General features: G+C 43.3%; 1 protein-coding gene across 3 annotated transcripts in view; it reads right to left on the bottom strand.

Moving 5' to 3' along the window:
• The window catches only part of MOK (MOK protein kinase), a 40,410-nt gene extending 14,653 nt beyond the window's left edge, over positions 1–25,757 (bottom strand). The window contains exons 1-4 of one of the 3 annotated variants that reach the window (XM_006119987.5): positions 25,573–25,757; positions 17,218–17,332; positions 13,914–14,003; positions 9,683–9,753 (exon numbers count right to left, since the gene is read on the bottom strand). In XM_006119987.5, the coding sequence (XP_006120049.3) occupies positions 9,683–9,753; positions 13,914–14,003; positions 17,218–17,332; positions 25,573–25,579 (283 nt within the window). In that variant the 5' untranslated portion in view covers positions 25,580–25,757. The other 2 variants (XM_025183068.3, XM_075926555.2) reach the window with 2 other exon arrangements.

Genomic DNA, 25,757 nt, shown 5'->3' with positions numbered 1-25,757 from the left:
TTAAATGGAAAGGGGGGTGGGGAGGAGAGGAAGTGGAGTGAGAGAAGACCAGAGCAGATAGGAGATAACATTGGATAACAACATTTCATTCTCCCAGCTTCAAGTCTTAAGTGAATTTCAACCCAAAAGAGCCAAAATTGATCACCTTGACACAGCAAGTGTGTCTACTGATCTCTGTGGCAAAGTCTATATAAATAAGGCCTGCTCCTGAAGCCTTTTCCTACAGTTGATTAACAGATGGCAGTAGACAGCTCATTCAGACCACTGGCTGATAATAGTCACCCTGACCAGTCACTAACCATAGTCATGGACTCGCCCTACTCTCCATTGTCTCTATGATTCTTTGATGACCTGTGACAAAAAAGGAGGGTGGAAAGGGAAACTGAAGGGAGAGACCTCTCTAAATTCACCAATCAAAGAGCAGTATTGCCAACCCAAAAATCACAAGGAACACCTACACAAAGTTATGAGAATGGTCTACAAATCATAAGATTTTTTTAAAATAAAATATGTTGGATTTTTATTGGTCTTTTGTTTCTAATGTCAGGTTCAGGTTTTAAAGCTTTCCTCCTTAGCTGTAAGGCCCAGAAGTATAGAGAACTTTTTCTAAATGAAAGCTGAGATTCCTACATAATCAATTGACTCCAGGCCTTTAGAAAAACACCAAATGTTTTGAGACTCATGGTAAAACAATGGAGGAATTCTTGTGAGCCCATGCTTTGCCCACAATATAAATTTAAAAAAACCCCAATATCTTCTCCACTAAACATCCTAATGAGATACTGCAAATGGTGAACTGAATTCAACAGCTCCTGATATGAACAGGTATCAACCTAGTTTTTCATATTTGAGATGGGTTACCAGGAATCATACATGACAATATGAAATCTTTCCACTCTCAAGTCAACATATTCACAAAGCACCTATAATTTTGATCCATGCATTTATGGGATAGCGAAAGAGAAAGGAGGGCAATTAGTGTAGATAAATGTTCAAATTAAAAAAAAAAAGCCTGAAGGAATTAGAACTGGGCTCCTACATCTCACCTTCAGAACTGACTAGGACACTTATGACCAGATTTTCAAAGGTGTGTAAAGATCAGATAGATATCTTTGAACATCCGAGTTGGCAACTGTCTCTTTAGGAGCTTTATTACCTTTGACAATCTGAGCTTAGATTTCCAAGTCCAATTTTCAAAAGTGACTTTAGTCACTCAAGTGCTTTTCAAAATTTTAACTGGGAGCTTAAAGAGACAAAAATAGACAAAGGGCAGGAGACATGGTATTCCTTTTAAAAATGTGTGACATCTATTTTTAACTAAATTTTATATTATTTTTCTCCCAGGGGCAACTGGCCCCTCCGGCCCCCTCACTACGCAACTGCACCTCCTCCTGCAGATCTATCATCTTATACATGTGCAAGAACTGTGAAAGCCGTCCCATGAATCTGCAGTTAGTGTCTGTGGCGCCTGCTTCTGGGTGGTGTCTCAATGCTGCCACATTCACCTCCAAAGAGGGGGCTTCCCAAAGCAGGCCCTTGCTGCTGACGCCCAAGGCATCCATAGGTCCAGTCTCCTTTCAATGGGCCCACTTCCTAGGGCTCATTGATCTTGGATCTGGCTTCCATCCCCTCTCCAACCTTTGCAACTGCCCAGAGGTGCTCACCTTCCGTCTTATACATTCCCACCCCATTCACCCCACAGGGACAGTCTCTGCCTCATTTGTCCTAGGGACTATTCTACCAAGACTTAATACAAAGTTTCCATGTAAAAGGACTCACTACAAAGCTAAAAACTTCAATGATAGAATGATTAATGCAGAGACGTGTCTACATCTGCTGCAGGGAGACACCTCTGTCTGCTTCCACCCCTCTCCCCCAGAGTCTACAGCCCCATTGCAAAGCAAGGGAGGGGAAGAAAAGAGGCTGAGGCCCATCAATGGGACTGAAGCAGTCATGAGCAAGCCATGCCCAGGAGCCACTTTTCTGTCCATTGCTGGTGCAGTGTTGCTTAGAATCATAGAACTGGAAGAGACCTCAGAAGGTCATCAAGTCCAGCCCCCTGCTCTAGGCAGGACCAATTCCAACTAAATCAACCCGGCCAGGGCTTTGTCAAGCCGAGACTTAAACACCTCTAGGGACGGAGACTCCACTACTTCCCTAGGTAACCCATTCCAGTGCTACACCACCCTCCTAGTGAAATAGTTTTTCCTAATATCCAACCTGGACCTCTCCCACCACAACTTGAGACCATTGCTCCTTGTTCTGCCATCTGTCACTACTGAGAACAGCCTCTCTCCATCCTCTTTGGAACCTCCCTTCAGGAAGTTGAAGGCTGCTATCAAATCCCCCCTCACTCTTAGCTTCTGCAGACTAAACAGACCCAAGTCCCTCAGCCTCTCCTCATAAGTCATATGTGCCAGCCCCCTAATCATTTAGTTGCCCTCCGCTGGACCGTCTCCAATGCGTCCACATCCTTTTTGTAGTGGGGGGCCCAGAACTGGACACAATACTCCAGATGCGGCCTCACCAAAGCCGAATAAGGGGGAATGATGACATCTCTGGATCTGCTGGCAATGCTTCTCTTAATGCAACCTAATATGCCATTAGCCTTCTTGGCTACAAGGGCACACTGTTGACTCATATCTAGCTTCTCATCCACTGTAACCCCCAGGTCCTTTTCTGCAGAACTACTACTTAACTGGTTGGTCCCCAGCTTGTAACTATGCTTGGGATTCTTCCGTCCCAAGTGCAGGACTCTACACTTGTCCTTGTTGAACCTCATCAGATTTCTTGTGGCCCAATCCTCCAATTTGTCTAAGTCATTCTGTACCCTATCTCTGCCCTTAAGCGTATCTACCTCTCCCCCCAGCTTAGTGTCATCCGCAAACTTGCTAAGGGTGCAATCCATCCCCTCATCCAGATCACTAATAAAGATATTGAACAAAACCGGTCCTAGAATCGAACCTTGGGGCACTCCGCTAGAAACCGACTGCCATCCTGACATCGAGCCATTGATCACTACCCGCTGGGCCCGGCCTTCTAGCCATCTTTCTATCCATCTTACCATCCATTTATCCAATCCACAATCCCTTAACTTGCTGGCAAGAATATTGTGGGAGACCGTATCAAAAGCCTTGCTAAAGTCAAGGTATATAACATCAACTGACTTCCCCATGTCCACCGAGCCAGTTACCTCATCATAGAAGCTAATCAGATTGGTCAGGCACGACTTGCCCTTTGTGAATCCATGCTGACTATTCCTAATCACTTTCCTCTCATCCAAGTGCCTCAATATGGATTCCTTAAGGATCCCTTCCATGATTTTTCCAGGAACCGAGGTAAGACTGACCGGCCTATAGTTCCCTGGATCATCCTTCTTCCCTTTTTTGAAGATGGGCACTACATTTGCCTTTTTCCAGTCATCCGGGATTTCTCCCGATCTCCACGACTTTTCAAAGATAATAGCCAAAGGCTCCACAGTGACATCTGCCAACTCCCTCAGTACCCTCGGATGCACTAAGTCCGGACCCATGGATTTATGTACGTTTAGCTTTTCTAAATAGTTCCTAACCTGTTCTTTACCCACCACGGGCTGTCCATCTGCATCCCATCTTGCGTCACTTGGCGCAGAAGTCCAGGAGCAGACCTTGTCCGTGAATACAGAGGCTAAGAAAGCATTGAGTACTTCAGCTTTCCCCACATCATCTGTCACTAGGTTACCTCCTTCATCCATTAGGGGCCGCACACCCTCTCTAATCACCTTCTTCTTGTTAACATGCCTGTAGAAACCTTTCTTGTTATCCTTCACATCCTTAGCCAGTCGCAATTCCATTTGCGCTTTCGCCTTCCTGATAACCCCCCGGCATTCTCGAGCTATACATTTAAACTCCTCCCTGATCATTTGTCCAAGTTTCCACTCTTTGTAAGCTTCCTTTTTGTGCTTAAGTTCACCAAGGATTTCCCCTGTAAGCCAGTCCGGTCTCCTACCATGTTTGCCTTCAGGCACACTGAAATGCAGTCACCGTTAGGGTGGGCTGGACAGCTGTTTAATATCTGCACAAGGTTTCAAGCAGGAGGCAGTGCGGGCTGCCTTCCTGCAGAGCTCCCCCCATCAGAACTATTGTGCCCACCTGGCTTAGGAAAAGAATAAACAGGAGGATTGGAAATTGGAAATTAACCTGCCCAGTCTCGCCTGACCTAGGCAGGGAATGAGCCATCTACATTAGGCCCCAGCTGGAGTATCATGTCCAGTTCTGGGCGCCACATTTCAGGAAATGTGGAGAAACTGGAGAAAGTCCAGAGAAGATCAACACAAATGATAAAGGTCTAGAGAACATGAGATATGAGACAAGGCTGAAAAAATTGGCTTTGTTTACCTTGGAAAAGAGAAGACCGAAAAGGGACACAAGAGCAGTATCTAAGGGTATGTCTATACTACAGCACTAATTCGAACTAACTTAATTCGAACTAAGCTAATTCAAACTAGTGCATTTAGACCTAAAAACTAGTTCGAATTAGCGTTTTGCTAATTTGAACTAGCATGTCCACATTGAGTGGACCCTGAACCGAAGTTAAGGCTGGCCGGAAGCAGTGCCGGCAGGGCATCAGGTCAGGACTTAGAGCGTGGAGCTGCTGTCTCAGGCTAGCTGAGGTCTGTGCTTAAAGGGACCCGGCCCTCACTCCAGACAGACAGTTCTCAGGGTTCCCCGCTTGTCTACCTCGATAAGGGACAGCAAAGCAGTCCTTACTTGGAGTGCCCTGACTGCCCACACTCGGCACATCACAGCACTCAGCCAGCCTGCACTTGCCGCAGGCTGCCATCCGGGGGGGGGTCAATCGGGGGGCTGCAGGAGAGCTTCCACCCTGAGGAGCCCGCAGAGCCACCTCAGTCCTCCCCATCAGGGACTCGTACCCCGTTCCTCCCTCACCTCCTCCACTTACACCTCCCTAGCCCCCCTTCCTGATGTAAAAAATAAAGGACACACGTGTTCAAAAATAGAAACTCTCTTTATTTAACAAAACTGGGAGAGGGGAAGAGAGAGGGTGGGAGAGGGGAAGAGAGAGGGTAGGAGAGGGGAGGGGGAAACCTGGGAGGAGGGAGCTGGAAGGGGGAAGCCAAGGGAAGGAGGAGGGGAAGTATAAAACTATGGTACGCCCACATCTTCAGTACTGTTTACAGATGTGATCTCCTCACCCCAGAAAAGATATTTTGGCCTTGGAAAGGGTTCCGAAAAGGGCAACTAAAATGATCAGGGGTTTGGAACAGGTCCCATATGAGGAGAGGCTAAAGTGACTGGGACTTTTCAGTTTGGAAAAGAGGAGACTGAGGAGAGATATGATAGAGGTCTATAAAATCATGAGTGGTGTGGAGAGGGTGCATAAAGAAAAGTTCTTCATTAGTTCCCATAATATAAGGGCTAGAGGACACCAAATGAAATGAACAGGTAGCAGGCTTCAAACTAGTAACAGAAAGTTATTCTTCACAAAGCAAATAGTCAACCTGTGGAACTCCTTGCTGCAGGAGGCTGTGAAGGCTAGAACTATAACAGAGTTTAAAGAGAAGTTAGATAAAGTCATGGAGGTTTGGTCCATGGAGTGCTATTAGCCAGGGGGTAGGAACGGTGTCCCTAGCCTCTGTTTGCGGAAGGCTGGAGATGGATGGCACGAGACAAATGGCTTGGTCATTGTCTTCGGTCCATCCCCTCCGGGGTAGCTGGTGTTGGCTGCTGTCGGCAGACAGGCTACTGGGCTAGATGGACCGTTGGTCTGACCCAGTACGGCCGTTCTGATGTTCTTATGTTCTAAGCTCAGGGTCGGGGGTCTCACTGGACCACCTTGATTTTCACGCAAACCTGCTCCTGTGTTTGCATGTGGCCTTTGGTGGCCAGGCTGGCACCTATCCTGCCCTAGACAGCTGCTTTCCTGTGCCTAGTGCGGAGGTCGTAGACTTTGGAGGCCTCCCCCAAACCTGGATGAGGTCCACAATCTCCGCACTAGACCAGGTGGGCGCCCGCCTCTTGCAGCCCCGGGCAGGCTCCTGGGAGCCACCAGCCTGGTCCCGGGAAGAGGCGGAGGGCTGGGTGGCAGCGGGTGGCTGGCTCGTGCCGTGCCAGGTGCAGGGTCTGCTGGCTGGGTGCTGGCAGGCTTGCACCTGGCACGGGCACCGTAGCCAGACCGTGCCCCTTTAAGGGCTCCGGGACCGGGAGGGGGGCAGAAGAATTTCCCTGGTTGTGCCCAGAGTGGCCAACAGGGCAAGCTGGGGAGGGCTAGCCTCCTGCTAGTTCGAATTAAGTGGCTACACAGCCCTTAATTCGAACTACTTAATTCGAACTAGGCATTAGTCCTCATAGAATGAGGTTTACCTAGTTCAAATTAAGCGCTCCGCTAGTTTGAATTAAGTTCGAACTAGTGGTTTCCATGTGTAGCACCTATTAAAGTTAATTCGAACTAACAGCTGTTAGTTCGAATTAACTTTGTAGTGTAGACATACCCTAAAAGAGTATCATAAGGAGGAGGAAGAAAAATTGTTCTTGGCATCTGAGGTTAGGATGAAAAGCAATGGGCTTAAATTGCAGCAAGGGAGGTTTAGGGTGGACTTCCTGCCTGTCAGGGTGTTTAAACACTGGAATAAATTGCCTAGTGAGATTGTGGAATCTCCATCACTGGAGATATTTAAGACCAGGTTCGACAGACACCTTTCAGGGATGAGCTAGGGCAACTCAACTTTGGAAGCCCCAAGGGCCACATTGATACTTATAGAACATGCTGAGGGCCTCAACTTAAGTGTGGTTGCTTATGCAAGCAAATATATACAAATAGCTTCTCTCACACTGACAGGTATGAATACAAAGATTAAGGCAAGACTACACGACACACAGGCCCTGTTTGTCAGTTCTGCTGATATTAATAAAATGCAATATCTACCCGATTTCTACCCATGTGACAGCACTTTTCATGAGCAATGACAGTCCAAGAATTTAACTACTAAAACACATATCAACAGAAGATAATTACACTGACTACTTTTTTGTTTTGGCTTCCACTTGCTGGCCACATGTTGATCCCCACATAAACCCAAACTGTACCGTGGGACGCAAACTATGTTATTAATAAATATTTTATAAACCTTTACCTTCTCTCTCTGCTGCCATGTCTCCTCTCCTTGCTCCATCATCTCCCCAGTGCCTGCTGCCCCCCAACTCCTCACCCTCCTCTGCTGTCCTGACTCCTGCCCTTCTCATGGCCCTCAACCCTCCTGCGACCTGCCCCCTTCCACCAGCCATTCTCTCCCCCTGTGCCCACTCCTCCAGTAGCCCCACTCTGATCATGTGAGCTACCTCTCTTCTAACACCTCCCTCTACACACCTGCCCTCTCTCTCTCCTCTGGTGCTGGTCCCTCCCCTGCAGAAATCTGCCCTTCTGCTTCACCCCAGAATCCTCTGGCACCTGCACCTTCCCTTAGCCCTGCACCCTCCTGGTGCCTCCCCCTTCCCTTACTGCCCCTGTCCCCTTTTTACCTCGGATATGGTAATATCTACCTCCTTATCTTAAGTCCCATTTGTTAACTTACCATTATCCCTAAGCTCTTCATTAGCCTCATTAAAGACTGAAGCAAAGTATTTGTTCAAATATTGGGCCATTCCTAGATTATCCTTAACCTCCACTCCATCCTTAGTAATTAGCATCTCCCTGAGGATGCGTAGGGGGGCCAGCAGAGGGTGTCCGGGGCCCGCTCTAGGCAGAGCCAGGGGAGAGACCCAGCTCCACATATTGCTGGAGCAGGACCCCGGCTCTGAATAGTAACTCACCGGAACTTCTGGGTTCAGGGGTGCAGGGCCCCCTTAGGCACGGGGCCTGATTCGGTCGAATCAGCCTAAGGCCAGCCCAGCCTGGAAACTCTTCCTAGGGTCCTAATTCATACATTGAAAAATAGCTGTTCTATTATCAGAAGCTAATAACCAATGATACAGATCACAAAGAAAGTTCCAGGAAGTAATGTGACAGACTTCTTATATAGGGATAAGTTCAGCAGAAGCTACAGAGGAGGGGTCGGCAACCTGTGGCACGCGAGCTGATTTTCAGTGGCATGAGTCCACAGCAGGAGCTCAGCTCCCCCTCCAGAGCCCACACAGCTGTAAGGCTTGGAGCACCAGCTCCAGCTTCTGGGCACAGAGAAGGAGGGGAGGTGAAGAAAGCCCTGACTCACATCAGCCCCCGGTGTCCCTATAACCCATCTCCACCGAGTGCCACGGGGACCCTGTGCAGAGCCGGGACAGCTCCCCCTACCGAATCGAGACACCCCTTCCCGCCAATATGTGTGTGCCGTTGCTTCTCTGCCTACCCCAGCTCCCTTGGCATGCAAAGGAGCTGGGAGAGAAGGAAGCAATGGGGTGGGAGTCTGCCTCCAAGAACTGCCCCAGCTCTCCGCCCACTTTCACCAGGCAGTACAGGGGACCCCACAGAGTGCCCCCCCATGGGAGGAGTGGGGAAATTGGGTCCAGGGTTGGGGGAAGTGTGGCCTGGGGTGAGAAGGTAATGGGGGAATTGGAGACTGGGAAGTGATGGGGTCAGGATCAGAGGGTTGGGGGGGGGGGAGGGTTGGACTAGTTTTTTTGCTTCTCACTTATGTGGTCCCCAACTGATAGTTCCCCACCCTTGCCATAAATAATGAAAACATTGAAACCTTTTGTGTTGGACATAAATTAATATTTTACTTTATTTAAAATGGGGGGGGGGGGTTCCTCCTGCCCCAAAGCCATGTTGGCCCTTGGGTGCCTGGGTCCCTGACAGGAAGGCGAGGGTGCCATTGACCGGATCTCCACAGGACCCTGGGCTGGACACCCCAGGGTCACTCACCTGCACCCGCCTCACCCATTTCCTTGAAACACCCGCCGCCCCCCCCCCCCCCCCGAGCCAACCTGACCCGAGCCTGTGTTGGCAATCCAGCATCACGTCCCCCGCAAGATTGGAACCAGCACCAGCTTGGGGAGGGCGGGGGAGAGGGAGGAAGGGAATCCCAGAGGCTCCGCGCCACATCTGGTTTCCAGGGAAGCATGCACGCATTGCTCCTCCCCTCTTCACAGGAAAAGCCAGAGCAGAGCCCAGGGCAGGAGACCAAGCAGGGTGCATGGTGGGGAGAGTTCCTCCCACCTCCCAGGAGAGCAGCACGGCCCCAGGGCAGGAGGATAAATCTTGGCATGCCACTTGGGAAAGATTGCCGACCCCTGCTATAGAGACTTCTGTTAACTCTATTATCAGCCCTTCTTGAATAGGCTTACCTTGATTTTCAAACTTTATTATGTTTCAACTGAAAGATTTGTTACTTTCAAACACAATGAGCACAATTTCTTACCACTAAACTGGTAATGTTTGTATTAAATCCAAACTTGCCATAAGTTTTCTTTTTTCCTTTTCAGGTCTGATCATTTATATTGATAGTGCTCTATAGAATCACTGCTCTGACTCATTTAAAAATAGACATGCACACAAGTTTTTAAATTAAAAATATCTATATAGCATAGAAAACAGCCATAGAGTAATTTCCCCTAAAATGTAGAATATACACTTACTTTTCAGTTGGCTGTTCATGTAATGGTTATATAGTATGAAATTTATGTTTAATGAATGCAACTTTATGATCTGTGAAAGAGGATTTTGAATGACTTAAACATGCTCTACATACCTTTTATTAGCTCATAAATATTCATGTCCATAAGTTCACATATTAGTGCAAGAGAGCCAGATTTTCTGTCACTAAAGAAACAAATATTTTTTTCTGAGCAAGAAATAAATGTATATTTGCATTTGTACACAAAGTAGACAAAAAGTATTCTATTCAGCAGAAGAGCCAGTTGTAATCATCAGTAAGACTACTTGAAGTTTTCAGTTTCAATTGATATTTACCTACAGAAGTCTATTCAAACTGATTTATAATTTTAATCTACAATTACATTTTTTCAAACTCTTTGCATCTGGCACTTCTGGCTGGAAGCCTTATTAGCCTTACAAGTACTGTATGTATTTTACTGTCAAGTATGGCACAATGGTGCAATCGCAATCTGGAAGTCCCAATTAAATGGCAATAGCAAGACATAACATAGTCATAACGTATAAAATAAAAATTGCTAAGAGGTACAAAAGCATTGTGCTGCATCTGAAAATATTTAATAGTTGAGCTGGGCCTGATATTGTTCTGTGAGTGCAAAACAACTCATTTTTAAATGAGTATGTTACTTTAAAAAAAAATCCACATTTTGACAGTTTTCTGTGATTGTGGATTCTCTATAACCAGAAGTCTTTAAACCATAATCTGAGTAACTCAGTCAGTTAGTGAATCTATTATAAGAGTGGGTGGGTGAGATTATATGGCCTGCAATATGCAGGAGGACTGACAAGATAAGTAATCTCCCCCCACCCCCTTTTTTACCTCTTGCTCCCTTTTACATAAGTCTGTGCTGCTCTCACTTCCAGAGCTGGGAGCAGTGTCATGACATGATGGTGGTGGTAGAGAAATGACACAAACAGGTTGGGGCCACAGCTGGGGGCAGGGCTGGGACCAGGAGCAGAGCCCTGGATGTGGGTCCAGCAGGACACTAGGTGCAGAGCCAGCAGCCAGGTCCCAGGCTACTTCCAAGTGAGGACTGAACCAGGTGCTGGCTCCAATTGCACTCTCTGGACATTCCTCAGTACCCGCTTCAACTCCACAGTTTGGAGACCTCTGGACTAGATGAATCATGAAGTCTATGAATATATGTTGAGAATGATGTTTTCAATAGTTGTTGTGGACCAACAATGCTTTTTTTTTTAGCCTGATACTATGTAATGGGAGCTGTGAAATGAGTAAAAGCAGGATCCAGCCTATTCCACAATTGTAACATTAAAACAAGACACTCCAGAATCTGAGATTTCATTTTTTTTAAATTGCTTAACCCTTGTGGTTGCAGAGAAACTTTTGACTATGAGCAAAGAGTACACTGATGCAGCGTTTCCTGTTTGACTCTGCAGGGAGCTAGAACATCTCCCTGAGAAGTGTGATCTGCCTCATTAATCTCCAACAGTGGCCCCTGTGGCCATCACAATTCTGATATGGAATAACTTTATATGTTGGCAAGATATCTAGAATTCATGATGTTCCTGTAGCTGGCAGCTAACATTTGATGTCCTCTTGCCCTTGTGGAACCTATCTATGGAAGGCTCTTGCTCTTCAACATTCATAACAAAGCACTGATTTGATTACAGAGCATGCTCCCTGCACTGTTCAGTTAAGCCAGGCAAAAAGGAATTGGGGAACCAGATATGGAGTTCATCTTGCAGATGTGCTGGCTGACAATCTGGGCTGCAGCTAGATCTAGACTATTTGGGAGATGAGCTACTAAAGTGACCACAAGTGTCCCTCTTCTGGCACTTGTGGGAATTAGGTTCTAAGTCAGATTGTCTAGATAACACTGAGGCGCAGGGAGTGAAAAAAGACAGCATGAAGAGCACAGCAAAAAAAATCCTTGAAAATAATAATCAACAAATGTTATGTTTGATGATTTTCAGCAATGAACCATAGTTCTGGGAAGCTGCATAGGAGTGAGGAGGATTAAAGTAATTTTATGGCAATACAATAAGTCAGCTTCACGACAGAATGTGATCCATCTGTGCAACAGAGTACATGGACCCATGGAGGGCAGTAGACATGAAGTCTCCCTCCCATAAAATCAGAATATAAATATGTTTATTGATTAAGAATGCCCATATAGAGTCTGACTAAAGGTCTATCTAGCCCAGTCTCTTGTCTCCTGGCAATAGTCAATGCCAGATGCCCCAGAGGGAGTGAACACAACAGGTAATCATCACGTGATCTCTTTCCTGTCATCCATTTCCAGCTTCTGACAAACAAAGGCTAGGGACACCGTTCCTACCTAAATTGATATAGCTCTTTTTTGAACTCTGTTACAGTCTTGGTCTTCACAACGTCCTCTGGCAAGAAGTTCTACAGATTGACTGTGCGCTACATGAAGAATACTTCCTTTTGTTTGTTTTAAACCTGCTGCCTGTTAATTTCATTTGGTGACCCCTAGTTCTTATGAGAACAAGTAAATAACTTGTTCACTTTTTCCACACCAGTCATGATTTTATAGACCTCTATCAAATTCACCCTTAATCTCCTCTTTTCTAAGATGAAGAGTCCAAGTCTTTTTAATCTCGCTTCATATGGGACCTATTCCAAGCCCCTAATCATTTTTGTTGCCCTTTTCTGAACCTTTTCCAATGCCAATATATTTTTTTGCAATGAGGTGATCACATCTGTACGTAGTATTTAAGATGAGGACGTACCATGGTTTTACACAGAGGCAATAAGATATTCTCTGTCTTATTCTCTATCCCTTTTTTAATGATTCCTAACATTCTGTTTGCTTTTTTGACTGCACTGCACATTGAGTGGGTGTTTTCAAAGAGCTATCCACAATTACTCCAAAATCTCTCTCTTTAGTAGTTGTAGCGAAATTAGTCCCCATCATATTGTATGTATCATTGGGATTATTTTTTCCAATGTGCATTACGTTACATTTATCAACATTAAGTTTCATTAGCCATGTTGTTGCCCAATCACTTAGTTTGGTGAGATCTTTTTGAAGCTCTTCACAGTCTGCTTTGATCTTGAGCAGTTTGATATCATCTGCAAATTTTGCCACCTCACTGTTTTCCCCTTTCTCCAGATCATTTATAAATACGTTGAATAGGACTGGTCTCAGGACAAACCCCTGGGGGACACCCCTCTCCATTCTGAAAACTTGCCATTTATTCCTACCCTTTGTTTCCTGTCTTTTAACCAGTTATCAAACTATGAAAGGACCTTTCTGCTTGTCCCATGACAACTAACTTTACTTAAGAGCCTTTGATGAGGGTCCTTGTCAAAGGCTTTTTGGAAATCTAAGCATACTATATCCACTGGCTCTTCCTTGTCCACATGTTTGTTGACCCCCTCAAAGAACTGTAGTAGATTACTAAGACATGATTTCCCTTTACAGAAACCATGTTGACTTTCCCCCCAGCAAATTATGTTCAGCTATGTGTCTGACAATTTCATTCTTTATTATAGTTTCAACTAATTTGCCCAGTACTGTTGTTAGACTTACCAGTCTGTAATTACCAGGATCACCTCTAGAGCCCTTTTAAAATATTGGCGTCACATTAGCTATCTTCCAGTCATTAAGTACATAAGCTGATTTAAAGGATAGGTTACAAACCACAGTTAATAGTTCCACAATTTCACATCTGAGTTCTTTCAGAACTCTTGGGTAAATGCCATCTGGTCCCAGTGATTTGTTACTATTAAGTTTATCACTTTGTTCTAAAACCTCCTCTAATGACACCTCAATTTGGAACGATTCCTCAGATTTGTCACCTCAATTTGGAACGATTCCTCAGATTTGTCACCTCAATTTGGAACGATTCATCAGATTTGTCACCTAAAAAGAATGGCTCGGGTTTGGGATCTCCCTAACATCCTCAGTTGTGAAAACTAAAGAAAAGAATTAATTTAGCTTTTCCGGAATGACTATCATCTTTGAGTGCTCCTTTGGCATCTCCATCGTCTAAGGGTCCCACTGGTTGATTGCTTAAAATCTCTCTTGTACAAGTTCACCTGTTTTTCCATTTTGTTAGGATGGATATTATAATTCTGATGTTTTTCCAGCAGTATATTCTAAAGCAACTGAAAAGTGCAATTTAGAACTGTATCATATTTTTGCTTAACAAGAGTCGTGAGGGCCTGGGGGAATCAGACAGATCTTCCAAAGATTTCCTTTTTGGCATAATAAATAATTGATTAAATGTCTCCAAACTGTCTCTGGTCTCCAAAAGCTACTGAAAAATATTCAAATAGAGAATATAGGAATTAGGGGAAGTAAATATTCTGTACTTACAAAACCACCTCGTGTAACATAAGTATATTAGGATGTGGATTCAGTCGCCTCAGTGCTTGTATTTCTCGCAGATTATTCACTTGCTCGATACTAAATGTGTAATTTAAAAAAAAAAAAAGAAGTGAGAGTGGAAAACTACTTTACAATTTAGAAAACAGGTTGTAAATAATTCCCCACACAAAAACGCAAGAACTTCTCCTCCTCTCATGTCCCTATTTAGGCTACCCAAATCTGGAGTTCAGACCGGGGAAAGAGGATGGGGTAGGAAATGTCCTGGCTCCCCTTCCCCTTCTTGTTGACAAGATTAGCTGACCCAGGAGAAGAGGGTAGTAATTTACTGTTGGTATAGACCAGAAATAAATTATTACTCCGCAGAAGGAAAGAAATTGGAGGGGAATTATGACTCAGACGTATGTCCAAGTCACAATAATTCCCACTGCTACTTCTGGGTTGGTGCAGCTCACAGCTAAAGACTATGCCTAAAGTCAAAATTTAGCCTTGTGTAATCATTAGTGTAAAAATTTAATTTTAAAGTAATAACCATTAGTGTGAAGAACTGAAACCTGAAACCCACTATTTCGCTAGCTAGTTGAAACATAGTATTTAATCATGTCACTAATGCTTGGACTCAATTAGCCATGAGAAGGCCAACCTACAGAAACCGTAGGGGAAAAATTCATTTTACAGGGCTTCAGTGGCCTTGTATGGACACTAAATATAGCATATCATTAGAGGAAAAGCTTTTTCTTTCACATCAAGAGTCAGCAAAATGTGAAAAGCTTTATATTTCAATGTGAAATTAAGAAAACTATCTTGTACTAGCAAGATCAATTTGTATCACTATTACCTATATCTGTAAGCAATCATTCCAGTAAAAGAGTAACTTCTACCCAATTCACAACTATCAGAGAGAGTCTAAGACATAAAGGACACTTTAACACATCATAGGGAAGATGTTCTCACAATCCTCATAAATGTGGGAATGATGGACAGCTAAATGCAATGAGTTGAACATACTCAAAATTGCTTAATCTTATAACTAGGATTTATTTTTGTTAATTTGGTCTCAACTCTAGACTGTCTGTTTCCTTTTTTAATAAGAGAAGAGCCAGAAGTAAAATGGATCCCTGAAAACTAACAGGATTGACTGGATAACTTTTTGGTTTCAGTGCTTAATGTTAGCATTTCTGAATAGTCCTAAATAAAATTTGGAATAAAATGTTCCTAATTTTAATTCAAAACATGACCATAGTAAATTGATTTATACAATGAGAGCTATTTCCAGAACCAAAATAGTACAATTTCCATGTTTGAATGAAAACAATATCAGTACTGTATACATAAAAAAGGAAAATATATACTCAAAAGTTGCTGCTTCTCATCTCTAACATAATTACGTGAAATATCCTACAGTATAAACTAAATATGGATAAGTTGTCAAAAGACTAGAACTAGATCTGAACTGTCCATATGAATTTCTTTAATAAAAATCTATTGCTGGAATCTGTTTCACAAAATACACTGTCAGTTTCAACTGTTTGTAAATAATAGTAATTTTACTTGGAGTACACTGTGTAAAATTGACTGACTCACCAACAGTGGTTTACGTGACAGGGCCAGCTAACTCACCATCTAATAAGATTTAATCTTGATAAATATAAATTGATCATAATTTCAGACACATAATGGAAGCCTGTTTTGTGTTATTAATAAATAATAAATTAATAATAATAATAATAATAAACCACAGCACCAGCAAACTGGCATCTTTGCCAAATAAGCCTCTCATACATGGAGGCAATTAAACAAATTCTCAGTTTTTAGTATTACTAAAATTGATTAGCCAAGAAATTTGTCTGCTTATTCTTAACATTCTGGACAAAATACTTGGCTGTAACCAAGCTTGCATTTAGAGGGCTTGTCTACACTATGGGGGACGAGAGGAGATTGATCTAAGTTATGTAACTTCAGCTATGTGAATAGCGTAGCTGGAGTCGACATACTTAGATCTACTTACCAAAGTGTCCTTGCAGCAGTGTGTTGATAGGAGATGCTCTCCCATCGACTCCCCTTGAGCTTCTTGTTGAGGTGGAGTACCGGAGTCAACGGGACAGTGATTGGCAGTTGCTAGACGTGATAAATCAACCCCCACTGGATCGATCGCTGTCCCGTCGATCTGGCCCGTAGTGTAGAGCTGCCCAGTAGTGTAGAGCTGCCCAGAGTAACTAAGGAAGGGACCACTTTTACATACACCTTGTTTCTTCAGCTGATCAGGTCCACTGAGTTTATGGCTCCATTAGACTAATGATCAGCACAAAGTGGGTACAATAGAAAGTTTATATTCACTGACTTTGGCTAATTTTTTTTTTCCATTTAAAGGAAAAGGATGGATTTGTGTTTTTAAATTCACTCTTCCTTAATCTCTGCAATTTTTTTTTTACTTCTTAATCTGTGCAGCAGCAAAGTACTGAATCAAACCTGAATTTTTTTCAAAGCAGTAGAGGCAGCATCAACTGCTATAAAGCAACTTACACTGAGATCAATAGGAAATGAATGTGTCTGATAGATGACCGTGACCCTATGCTAAGGTTAGGGGTTACGTGCGTTGGTTTGGTTGAGAATGCTGTGTGTGGGGCATGCAGTGAACCCAATTTTGCCATTTTCCTAATAAGAAAGAGCTCCCACTGTGACTTGTGTTGCCCACAATTAGAGGACACAATCAAATGCGAATAAGGGCAAATTCAAACTATGAAGAGGAACAAAATAGGAAGAGAAGATGATCTACTGTTACAGAATCCACAATAAAATACATTTTAAAGTGAAACTGACAATGGTTAAAGAGGGTGTTCCTTACACCATCTTCCTCTATTAATTGATTTATGGAAGTAAGGAAAAGGACACAACTGAGTTCATACATATTTTCCTTTTCCTTTCTGGTACGAATTAATTTACAATGTAAAATCCAACCAAACCAGAGTAGTGACAGAAAGAAATATTCATTAAAGTAGATAGGAACGAACAAAACCCCCAGTGCTTCTCCCTCCCTAATCCTGATCTTAATCCAGTTGACAAGTAGATATAGAATTTACTGCAGAGAGTGACATCAGTGGGTCTACTTGGTAGTAAGCACAATGCCAAGTAATAATTTGCTATTATCAGGCCTCCTGTTCCTCTTTTCTAAATGCGAACACATTTTCTAATATGCATGAAACCTATATTCAGTCTTAAATTTATATTTATTTCCCCATGAAATGTAAACAAAGTTTTTCCAGTTTGGGGCAATAGTATGAGCAACTATACTTACCTTTCAAAATGCTGTTTCATTTGTTTGCATGCATAGTAATTTCCATCCCTAAGACTCTGGGTCTTCAAAACATCAGAAAACGTTCCCTCGCCAATTTTACCAATTGGTTTATATTCTAAAAACAAAATGTATTTAAATTTTAAAATCTAAATTTTAGATTTAGACACCTTGGGAGCAGCCGAACAGCCAACACAGGCTGTCACAGAGCAGGAGCTGGTGCTAAGCACTCGTAAGACAGGATAAGGGACACCCGGGAGACAGGTAGGTGGGGTGGGTTCTGCAGTGGCCATGGGGATAGAGCATTTGCCTGGGGAGGGCAGGGTTGGGGCTCTTTGTTGTAAACAGTCAATATTTTCATATTTACCCTGAATGGATTTTCATTAAATTCTGTCTTTGCTACTTGATTTTCAATATTATGCTTTTGGTTGTGATTCATGTGTCAATGATGTGGGGAAAATTAAATTGAATTAGAACAAATTACTGCCCCATCCTATTGATGCTCATATTATTGATGATACAAAATATTAACTTAATTCCAGAGCACAAATCTCCCTGCTCTGTAACATGATACCTCTGCACATACAACCCAAGAGGACTTTATGTCATAGAACATTAAAATCTAATGTCTATTTTGATGCCAGGTCTGTTTCACCATTAATACTTTTCTACCTCTCTCCTTTTCAATATCTACATTTTGGATTATTTTAGAAGCAAATGCAGGCTGGCATTTTTTCAGAACAGTTTCTAACCTAACAGTAATTATATTTAAATTATTAACCAACTGTTACATTGTAAATGAGTTTTCAATTTGTTCTGAAAAATGCGTATGTTTAATAGTGAAGTACAGTGAATGGCATGAAAAATGAGAGTTGAGACAAGGAAAATTCAAATCCCCAAGACTAGAAATCATAAGGCAGATAGCAGCATGGTCTTAATGGTTTTTTATTTTTACTTATTCTGAATCATTATCCTGGTTTTTGACTCAAATGATATTTCTCTTTCCTTCTTAGCTTCCTCTACACTGTGTTTGATTGAGCCTGCTCCAACAAGTGACTGTTCCATCAGCCAGTCTTATTCATCTCCTTTCCCCTCTTTGCTTAGTGTTCCTCCAGATTCTGTCCCTGGTAATCTTATCTGCATCTACAGGTACAAATACCTCCACCAGTGAGCTGAAGATAAACCAAATCATGTCAATTCAGTTTCATGCTACTGTTACTGCCGGGGAGAGCTTATGAACAACTAGTGAATCAGACAGTGGAGACACTCAGAGAGGAGAATCCAAAAAGCAGAGACGAAGGGAGAAGTAAAAGAACAAAGACCTCTTTCCTTCCGCACACCTTCATGCCTAATAGCAGTCAAGGAAACTATCAGAGACTTAGGGTATGTCTCCATTACAAGACCTACTGCAGCACAGCGATGGCACTGCACCTAAGCTACACCAACACTGTAGTACAGACACATACTAAAGCAACAGAATGGATTTTTCCATCTCTAGAGTGAATCCACTCTATTAAGAGACGGTAGCTTTGTCAACAGAAGAATTGTTCTTTTGACTTAGCTATATCTACATGGGGACTTAGGTCGGCTCACCTATGGACAGGTCAACACTTAAAATACTGCACTGATGCAGATGCGGCAGTGTAGCTGCACCGATATAGCACATCAGTGATGATACTGCGCCAGCGCTGGGCAATTTTTGCTGAAGGACCACTCCAAGAATTTGGAAAGTGGTCAAGGGCCACACTCTTCCAGATTAATGGAGGAGGTCCGGGATCTGGAATTGAGGTTGGGTGCAGAAGGGAGCTTGCAGTAAAGGCCTGGGGTGCAGGAGAGGATGTGAAGTCTGTGGGGGAGTTTTAGTGAAGAAGGCAGTTGTGATCTGGGTTAAGGGACTAGGGTGCAGAGGTTTGGGTTGTGACCTTGAGCAAGAGGGGGTTGTGACTTGGGGCAGGGGACTGGGGTACAGGAAGGGGTAGAGGGGTTTGGGTTGTGGCCTAGGGCACGAGGGGGTTGTGATTTGGGGCAGGGGACTGAGATGCAGGATCTGGGAGAGGATCTGGGGGCAGGAGAGGTGCAAAAAGTTTGGGTTATGTGCAGTCGGGGGGGGGGAAAGGGTTGAGGTGCTAGAGGCAGGCTCTGGCTGGGAGATTTACCTGCTTGACTCCCAGCCTGCAGCCCTCTCAAGCAGACTCCCTACCTGCCTCATCCCGCACTAGCAGCAGGGGCCATGTGGTTTTTGAACAGCTATAAGCCTGAGGTTGTGTGTGTGTGCTTTGCAAGCTGCCTATTAATAACAGACAGCTCCCATTGGCTGGAAACAGGCCAGTGGGTTTGTGCTGGGGGGACAGGAGCCTTTTTCCCCTCCCCCAGGCTCACAGCTGTTCAAAGAGAACCCCGCAGCAGCTTTTCTCAGCAGCGTGTGGGGGACAGGCAGGGAGTCTGCCTGAGGCACCCCACTGCGTCCATGGGCCAGATCTGGCAGCTTAGTGGGCTGGATCCATGCCACGGATGGTATTTTGCCCAGGCCTATACTATGTCGATTGCAGAGTTTCCACTTTCAGCATAGTTAATCCACCTCTGTGAGAAGTAGTAGCAGAAGCCTTCCCATTAACAATAGTGCTGTGTACACTAGGGCTACGTCTACACTGGCCAGTCTTGCACAAGAACATATGCAAATGAGGCATGACAATGAATATCGCCACGCCTCATTTCCATACTTAATGAGCTGTCACTTTTGCACAAGGGGCTTTTGCACAAGAAGGAGCGGTCAACACTGCTACTTCTTGAGCAAAAATTCCTCAAACAGCAGAACGGCTCTTGCACAAATTTTCAGGCAGAATTGCTCTTGTGCAAGAAAGGGGGTTTGCACAAGGAGCAGTGTAAACTGTTCCTTCTTGCACAAAAGCCCCTTGTGCAAAATGGCAGCTCATTAAGTATGCAAATAAGGCGCAGCAATACTCATTGCTGTGCCTCATTTGCATATGTTCTTGCGCAAGACTGGCCAGTGTAGACTTAGCCTAGGGGTTAGGTTGGTATAATTGTGTTGCTGAGGTTGTGGATTTTTTTTGCCTCGGAGGCCATGTATATACTAAATGGAAAATCACCACTGCCACTTCCAGAGATCGATTTAGCTAATCTAATTAAGACTTTGGGTACGTTGTTTGGGACATTCCACATCCTAAGAACATAAAAAAACCAAACAATGAGCACTTAAGAACAATTAGTACCTTCTCTAGCAACTTCATGTAGCATGGACTCTAATTGACTATTTCTCCCCCCCCCCTTTTTTTTCCCCTTCTCTCCCTCTTTCCCATTTATTTAGAAACTGGACCTTTAATAACTCCAATCATCTGAAGAAGTGGTTGTGCCCACAAAAGCTCATGATACTATCAACATGTTTTGTTAGTCTCTAAGATGTCAGACTATTTGTTATTTTCTAATTACCAGAGTTCTCTTTTACTTTTCCTCTTTATTACTATGACCTTCCCCTTTGCAACCTTTCCTTAACTTAATCTAACAGTGCGACATTGGATAAAATCGTCACTCTCTCCTGCCACTCTTATTGTTCGGCTCTAACTTCCAAGACTCTCCCTTCGCTCTTGCTTCACATTTTCTCTCATACTGCTCCTATGCTTGACACACTACTTCTGTACACTAGATCCTCTTTAAAGCCCAGTTATTCCAGGAATCCATCCTTCCTTTTCATCACCAACACATTCTCCTTCCTCTGTATTTCCTGAACTGTCGTCTTTTATAATTTTCTTGTCCGATTTAGATGGTAAGCTCGGCAGTGCAGGGCACAGGCCTATTTATAAAATGCCAACTACACTTTCTAATGCTTATATTAATATAAACAGTCCTTGCTCATGAAGTATAAGCCAGAAATAGAATCTTAAAAAACAGTATAGGAGGACAGTAAAACCCATAACAAAGACACCAAATTAGGAATAATATGCTGAGGTGACAGAGTCCTGCTCAAAATCCTGAGTTTTATATATAGAGATAAAATATTGGCAAAGTTTTCCTGCCGCATGACAGTGACATCATCAGGTTCTCTGGCCGTGAAAGCAGCCGGGGGGGGGGGAGGGGTTGGCGAGCATAGCAAGGAGGGGGCAGCCCCCTAATAACTCTTAACAACCATTGATTTAGTATGCCTAAACATTATTATTATTATTATATAAAATGCTCAAACTACTTGTTAAAATGCACATCTAATCAATTAAAAAAAAAACCACCACAAAACAAAGCTTCTAATTGATCCCATGACATCTATCTCTGGTTGGTTCATGAGCTTTTGTCTTGCTATGACATATCAGTGTATTTTTCCCTCACAGAAGAAAATGCCTAGAGCACTAGATCAGGATGGAATAATTTAAATCACTTTTTGTCTGTCACTGATTTAAATCAGGTTGAGGATTTGAAAAAAAAATGTGCTATTGCACCTTTTTAGGATACATTTTTAATCTAACTAAACTATAATTTTAAAAAGTCATTATAGGGTATTGCCTGAATTTACAGAAGTGCTGTAGGCAAAAACAAAATATTAAAGACTATAGAAAACAATTAAGCAGATACATAAGTTTACTCTTTTGAGACTTGATCCTGTTCTTATTTCAAGGCAATGAAAAAGCTTCCATCAAGGGAAATGATGCAGGATCAAGCCTCTAAATAGTCTCATTTAGGTCAAAGGCACTACTCATGTTTAAAGTTACACGTGCTCAAGTGTTTGCAAAATCAGGCACTAAAATTGTATTCTGATTTACTGGCATAAAAATTGTCATTTTAAAACAAAAATGCCTCAGTATTAAAGAAAATTTATCCTTTTCAGTGCATTAACAAATATATTGTGAAGTTTTTACACCAAAAAAATTAGACCAAAATTTAAAAAAAAAAAAAAACAACCCCCATACATGGACATCAAAGAGTGGCATTTTCAAAAGTTGCTAAGAGCTATAGCCACAAAAGGATTTAGGCACCTAACACTTTAGGTACCAAAGCCTAACATTTAGGAACCACTGAAATCCTCAAAACCTCCACTCAGCTACTATCAAACTCTATAAGCACCTAAAATCCTAAGGTGTCTAAATCGCTGATGATAAACTCCTACAGGTGCCTAGAAGCCTGCCAGGTGTATGGTTACTTCAAGTCCCTATTCTTACTATGTTCTATCTTAGCAAGTGTTGGTAGCCCACTGGGAAGGGCACTGTGCAGTTGTGAAAGACTGATGCTGAGTTCCTTACTCTGCCTAATATAGAGAAGAAATTTGAATTGGTGTCACCCCCGTCCAGGAGTGTGCCCTAACCACTGGGCCCTGAGGTTCTGGGGGCAGGTCTCTCTCAATCTCTCCTATCAAAGTTGTTCTACTGTGTATAAATACTTATTCTTTGGAGTAAGAAGAGTGGAACTTGAGTCTCCTTATCCCGGATGAGAGCCCTAACCACTGGGCTACAGAGTCATACTTTCTCTCTAAATTAGGCCTAATGAATATTTAAGTAATTATACACAATGGAAAAGTTTCAACAAGAGAGAGCGCTCCCTCCAGCTCTGATTTAGATGCCTATTATCCTTTTGGGGGCAGAGTTTATTCCCACTCCCCTTTCCTCAGCATTTCCTAATGGCTACGACAGGTGTCTCTCTGCTCAGCATGTTGGTTTTTGAAGATAGATTCCATTCTTAGGAACTTAACTCTTCCCTTTCATTGTATAAAGTGTCAAATAGAATCATAGGACTGGAAGGGACCTCGAGAGGTCATCGAGTCCAGCCCCCCGCCCTCAAGGCAGGACCAAGCTCTGTCTACACCATCCCTGACAGATGTCTATCCAACCTGTTCTTAAATATCTCCAGAGAGGGAGACTCCACCACCTCCCTTGGCAATTTATTCCAATATTTGACCACCCTGACAGTTAGGAATTTTTTCCTAATGTCCAATCTAAACCTCCCTTGCTGCACTTTAAGCCCATTACTCCTTGTCCTGTCCTCAGAAACCAAGAGGAACAAATGTTCTCCTTCCTCCTTGTGACACCCTTTAAGATATTTGAAAGGCGCTATCATGTCCCCCCCTTAATCTTCTTTTTTCCAAACTAAACAAGCCCAGTTCATGAAGCCTGGCTTCATAGGTCATGTTCTCTAGACCTTTAATCATTCTTGTCGCTCTTCTCTGTACCCTTTCCAATTTCTCCACATCTTTCTTGAAATGGGGCGCCCAGAAATAACCTATATCAGGGCTGTGGATTCCACAGAATGGCAAGATGCTGAGAAAGTTAGGTGTTGCAATGCTTAACACCTAAGTCCCTTTGACTTCAATGCTAAGCAATTTAGAAGCACTAATACCATTGACTTCAAACTGAAAGCCTTGATGGAGAATAGCCTGGTCAAAGCATTTCAGCTTTCTTTACTTATGGAAGTTCATAACATTGGAAGATTGTGTTGGTTACAAACAGCATTGGTTATTTGGTTATCTGATTTTATGGCAGTGTTACAGGAAGGATGTTAGAGAACATAAACATGACTTTTCTAGTACAGATGAACATTTTAAGTGTGAAACTTTGTAGTATAAAAAAATCTCAGTAAAGCTTGAAATTCTACTAGTAATCAGGAAACAAATATGAAACAGCCACATTAGCAGCTTAAGACTTTAAAATGGAAAGTAAGTAAAGAACTAGAAATGTGTAGATAACATTTGATTTAATTTTCTTAATAAATTAGACATAAAAAAGTTTGTCAATTTTTATCACAGTGGGATTTACAATATTTAGAACAAAAAGAGCATAATCCCTAATTCAGAATTGATTTCAGTAGCATCCATAACAAACAGGGCACTTTTTAGACATAAGAACATAAGGACCCAGTCCAGTATCCTGTCTGCCAACAGTAGGCCAATACCAGATGTCCCAGAGGGAAGGAACATAATAGGTAATCCTCACATGCTCCCTCACCTGTCACAAATAGAGGGTAGGGACACCAGTCCTACCCATCCTAGCTAACAGCCATTGATGCACCTAACCTTCATGAATCTATTTAGCATACAAGAAAGGACAAGGCAGAGGTAATCACATGAAAAACACAAAAGTGATTGTCTGAAATTGACAAATCGGCAGTTGAGGGTGGGAATGCTGGTGGGGTAGGAGAAGTAATATAAAATTCCATAAGTGAGAATAAGTAGAGAAGGCCAGATTTAAAGAGTTGTGAAGTAAGTGATTAACAGTTTAAACAGAAGTATGGATGGAGAACAAATGGAGGAATTCAGAGAGGGGCATATAGCAAAGTGATCAAATTGACAGGTAAAAAGATTACTGAAGTTTGAAGTGGGAAATGACATAAGAGAGTACTGCAGTACTTAAGGTGGGATACAGTGAGGAGTTAAACCAGAAATGTGTGGAGATGGAAAGAAACAGATGGAGTATGGAGATGCTGAAGAGGAAGAAGCTATGGGATTTGGAGATGGCCTGAAAGTGTGGGCCACAGAAAGGCAAAACATAAATAAATAAAATAAATAAAGCCCACATTTGGTGTAAATGATGAAGAGAATAGCAGTGATGCTAACTGTAATAAAAAAGGGAGAAAGGGGAATGTGTGAGGAAAGTTTAAGAATTTGTTTTCGGCCTTGTTTAAACTGGCAAGATAATCTCTCTCTGACATGTCCTAAAATATTAGATGGGATTGTTTAGAAAGGCACAGGTCAGTGGTATAGAAAAAGTCACTAGCACAGAGTTGATATTTGAAACTATTTAAGCAATAATATTATCCAGCCTATAAAGTGAGAGGATTAAAGGGCCAAGAACCAAACCTGTGAACAAATGACTGAAGAAATAGGAGGAAAACCAAAAGTCAATGAGGATAAAAAGTCAAGAAAAAATATGACCTCCAATACAATCAACCAACAAGTTGAGGGGGGTGTCTCTTGGTGCTACTTTCCTAATATTGGTAATTGGAGGGCAGCTCCTTCTTACTGCTAGTATCTCCCTCGTATATCTTTGCATAGGAAAATCTGGCCCCCTCCCACCAACTCTCAGTCTAATATGCATCCTCACCCCAACTGCAGGGCCCATTTCTTTTCCAAATGGATCCGACGCTGCGCCCTGTTCCTCCACATGGGGTGTCCCATAATAACCATAACCGAAGTGGGGCCCAAGACCCTCATACATCTCCCCACAGCAAGACTCAGGCCCCCCTCGTCCTCACACTGTGTATCTAGGGGAATCAGCGCCCAGCAGAAGAGTCACGGCCCACCTACAGCTAGCCCGCTCACACTCCCTGCCTGCCGCACCCCGGAAGCGGCCCCCTCCCGACAGAAGAACCCGCCTTGCCGCGACCCTCCCCACATCGCCACCGGGCCCCGTCCCTCCCCTCCCTTACTGCTCATTCTGCGGCTCTCAGCGGTGTGGGAGCGGGGAGGGAAAGGCTGAGGCCTTCTCTGCAGCGCCCACCCCTCCCGGCAGAGCTGTCAGCGGGCCATGTTGTAGTCCCGTCACCCTGGCAACCGCACAGGCTCAGGATTCCAGCCCAGGAGCACGGCCGAGTCAACCCCGCCCGCCCAGAAA

This window comes from Pelodiscus sinensis, chromosome 5 (assembly GCF_052426305.1).
Source record: "Pelodiscus sinensis isolate ZL-2025 chromosome 5, ASM5242630v1, whole genome shotgun sequence".
NCBI lineage: Eukaryota > Metazoa > Chordata > Testudines > Trionychidae > Pelodiscus > Pelodiscus sinensis.
Note: the sequence above shows the minus strand (reverse complement) of the source record. Positions and strands in the feature narration are given on the sequence as shown.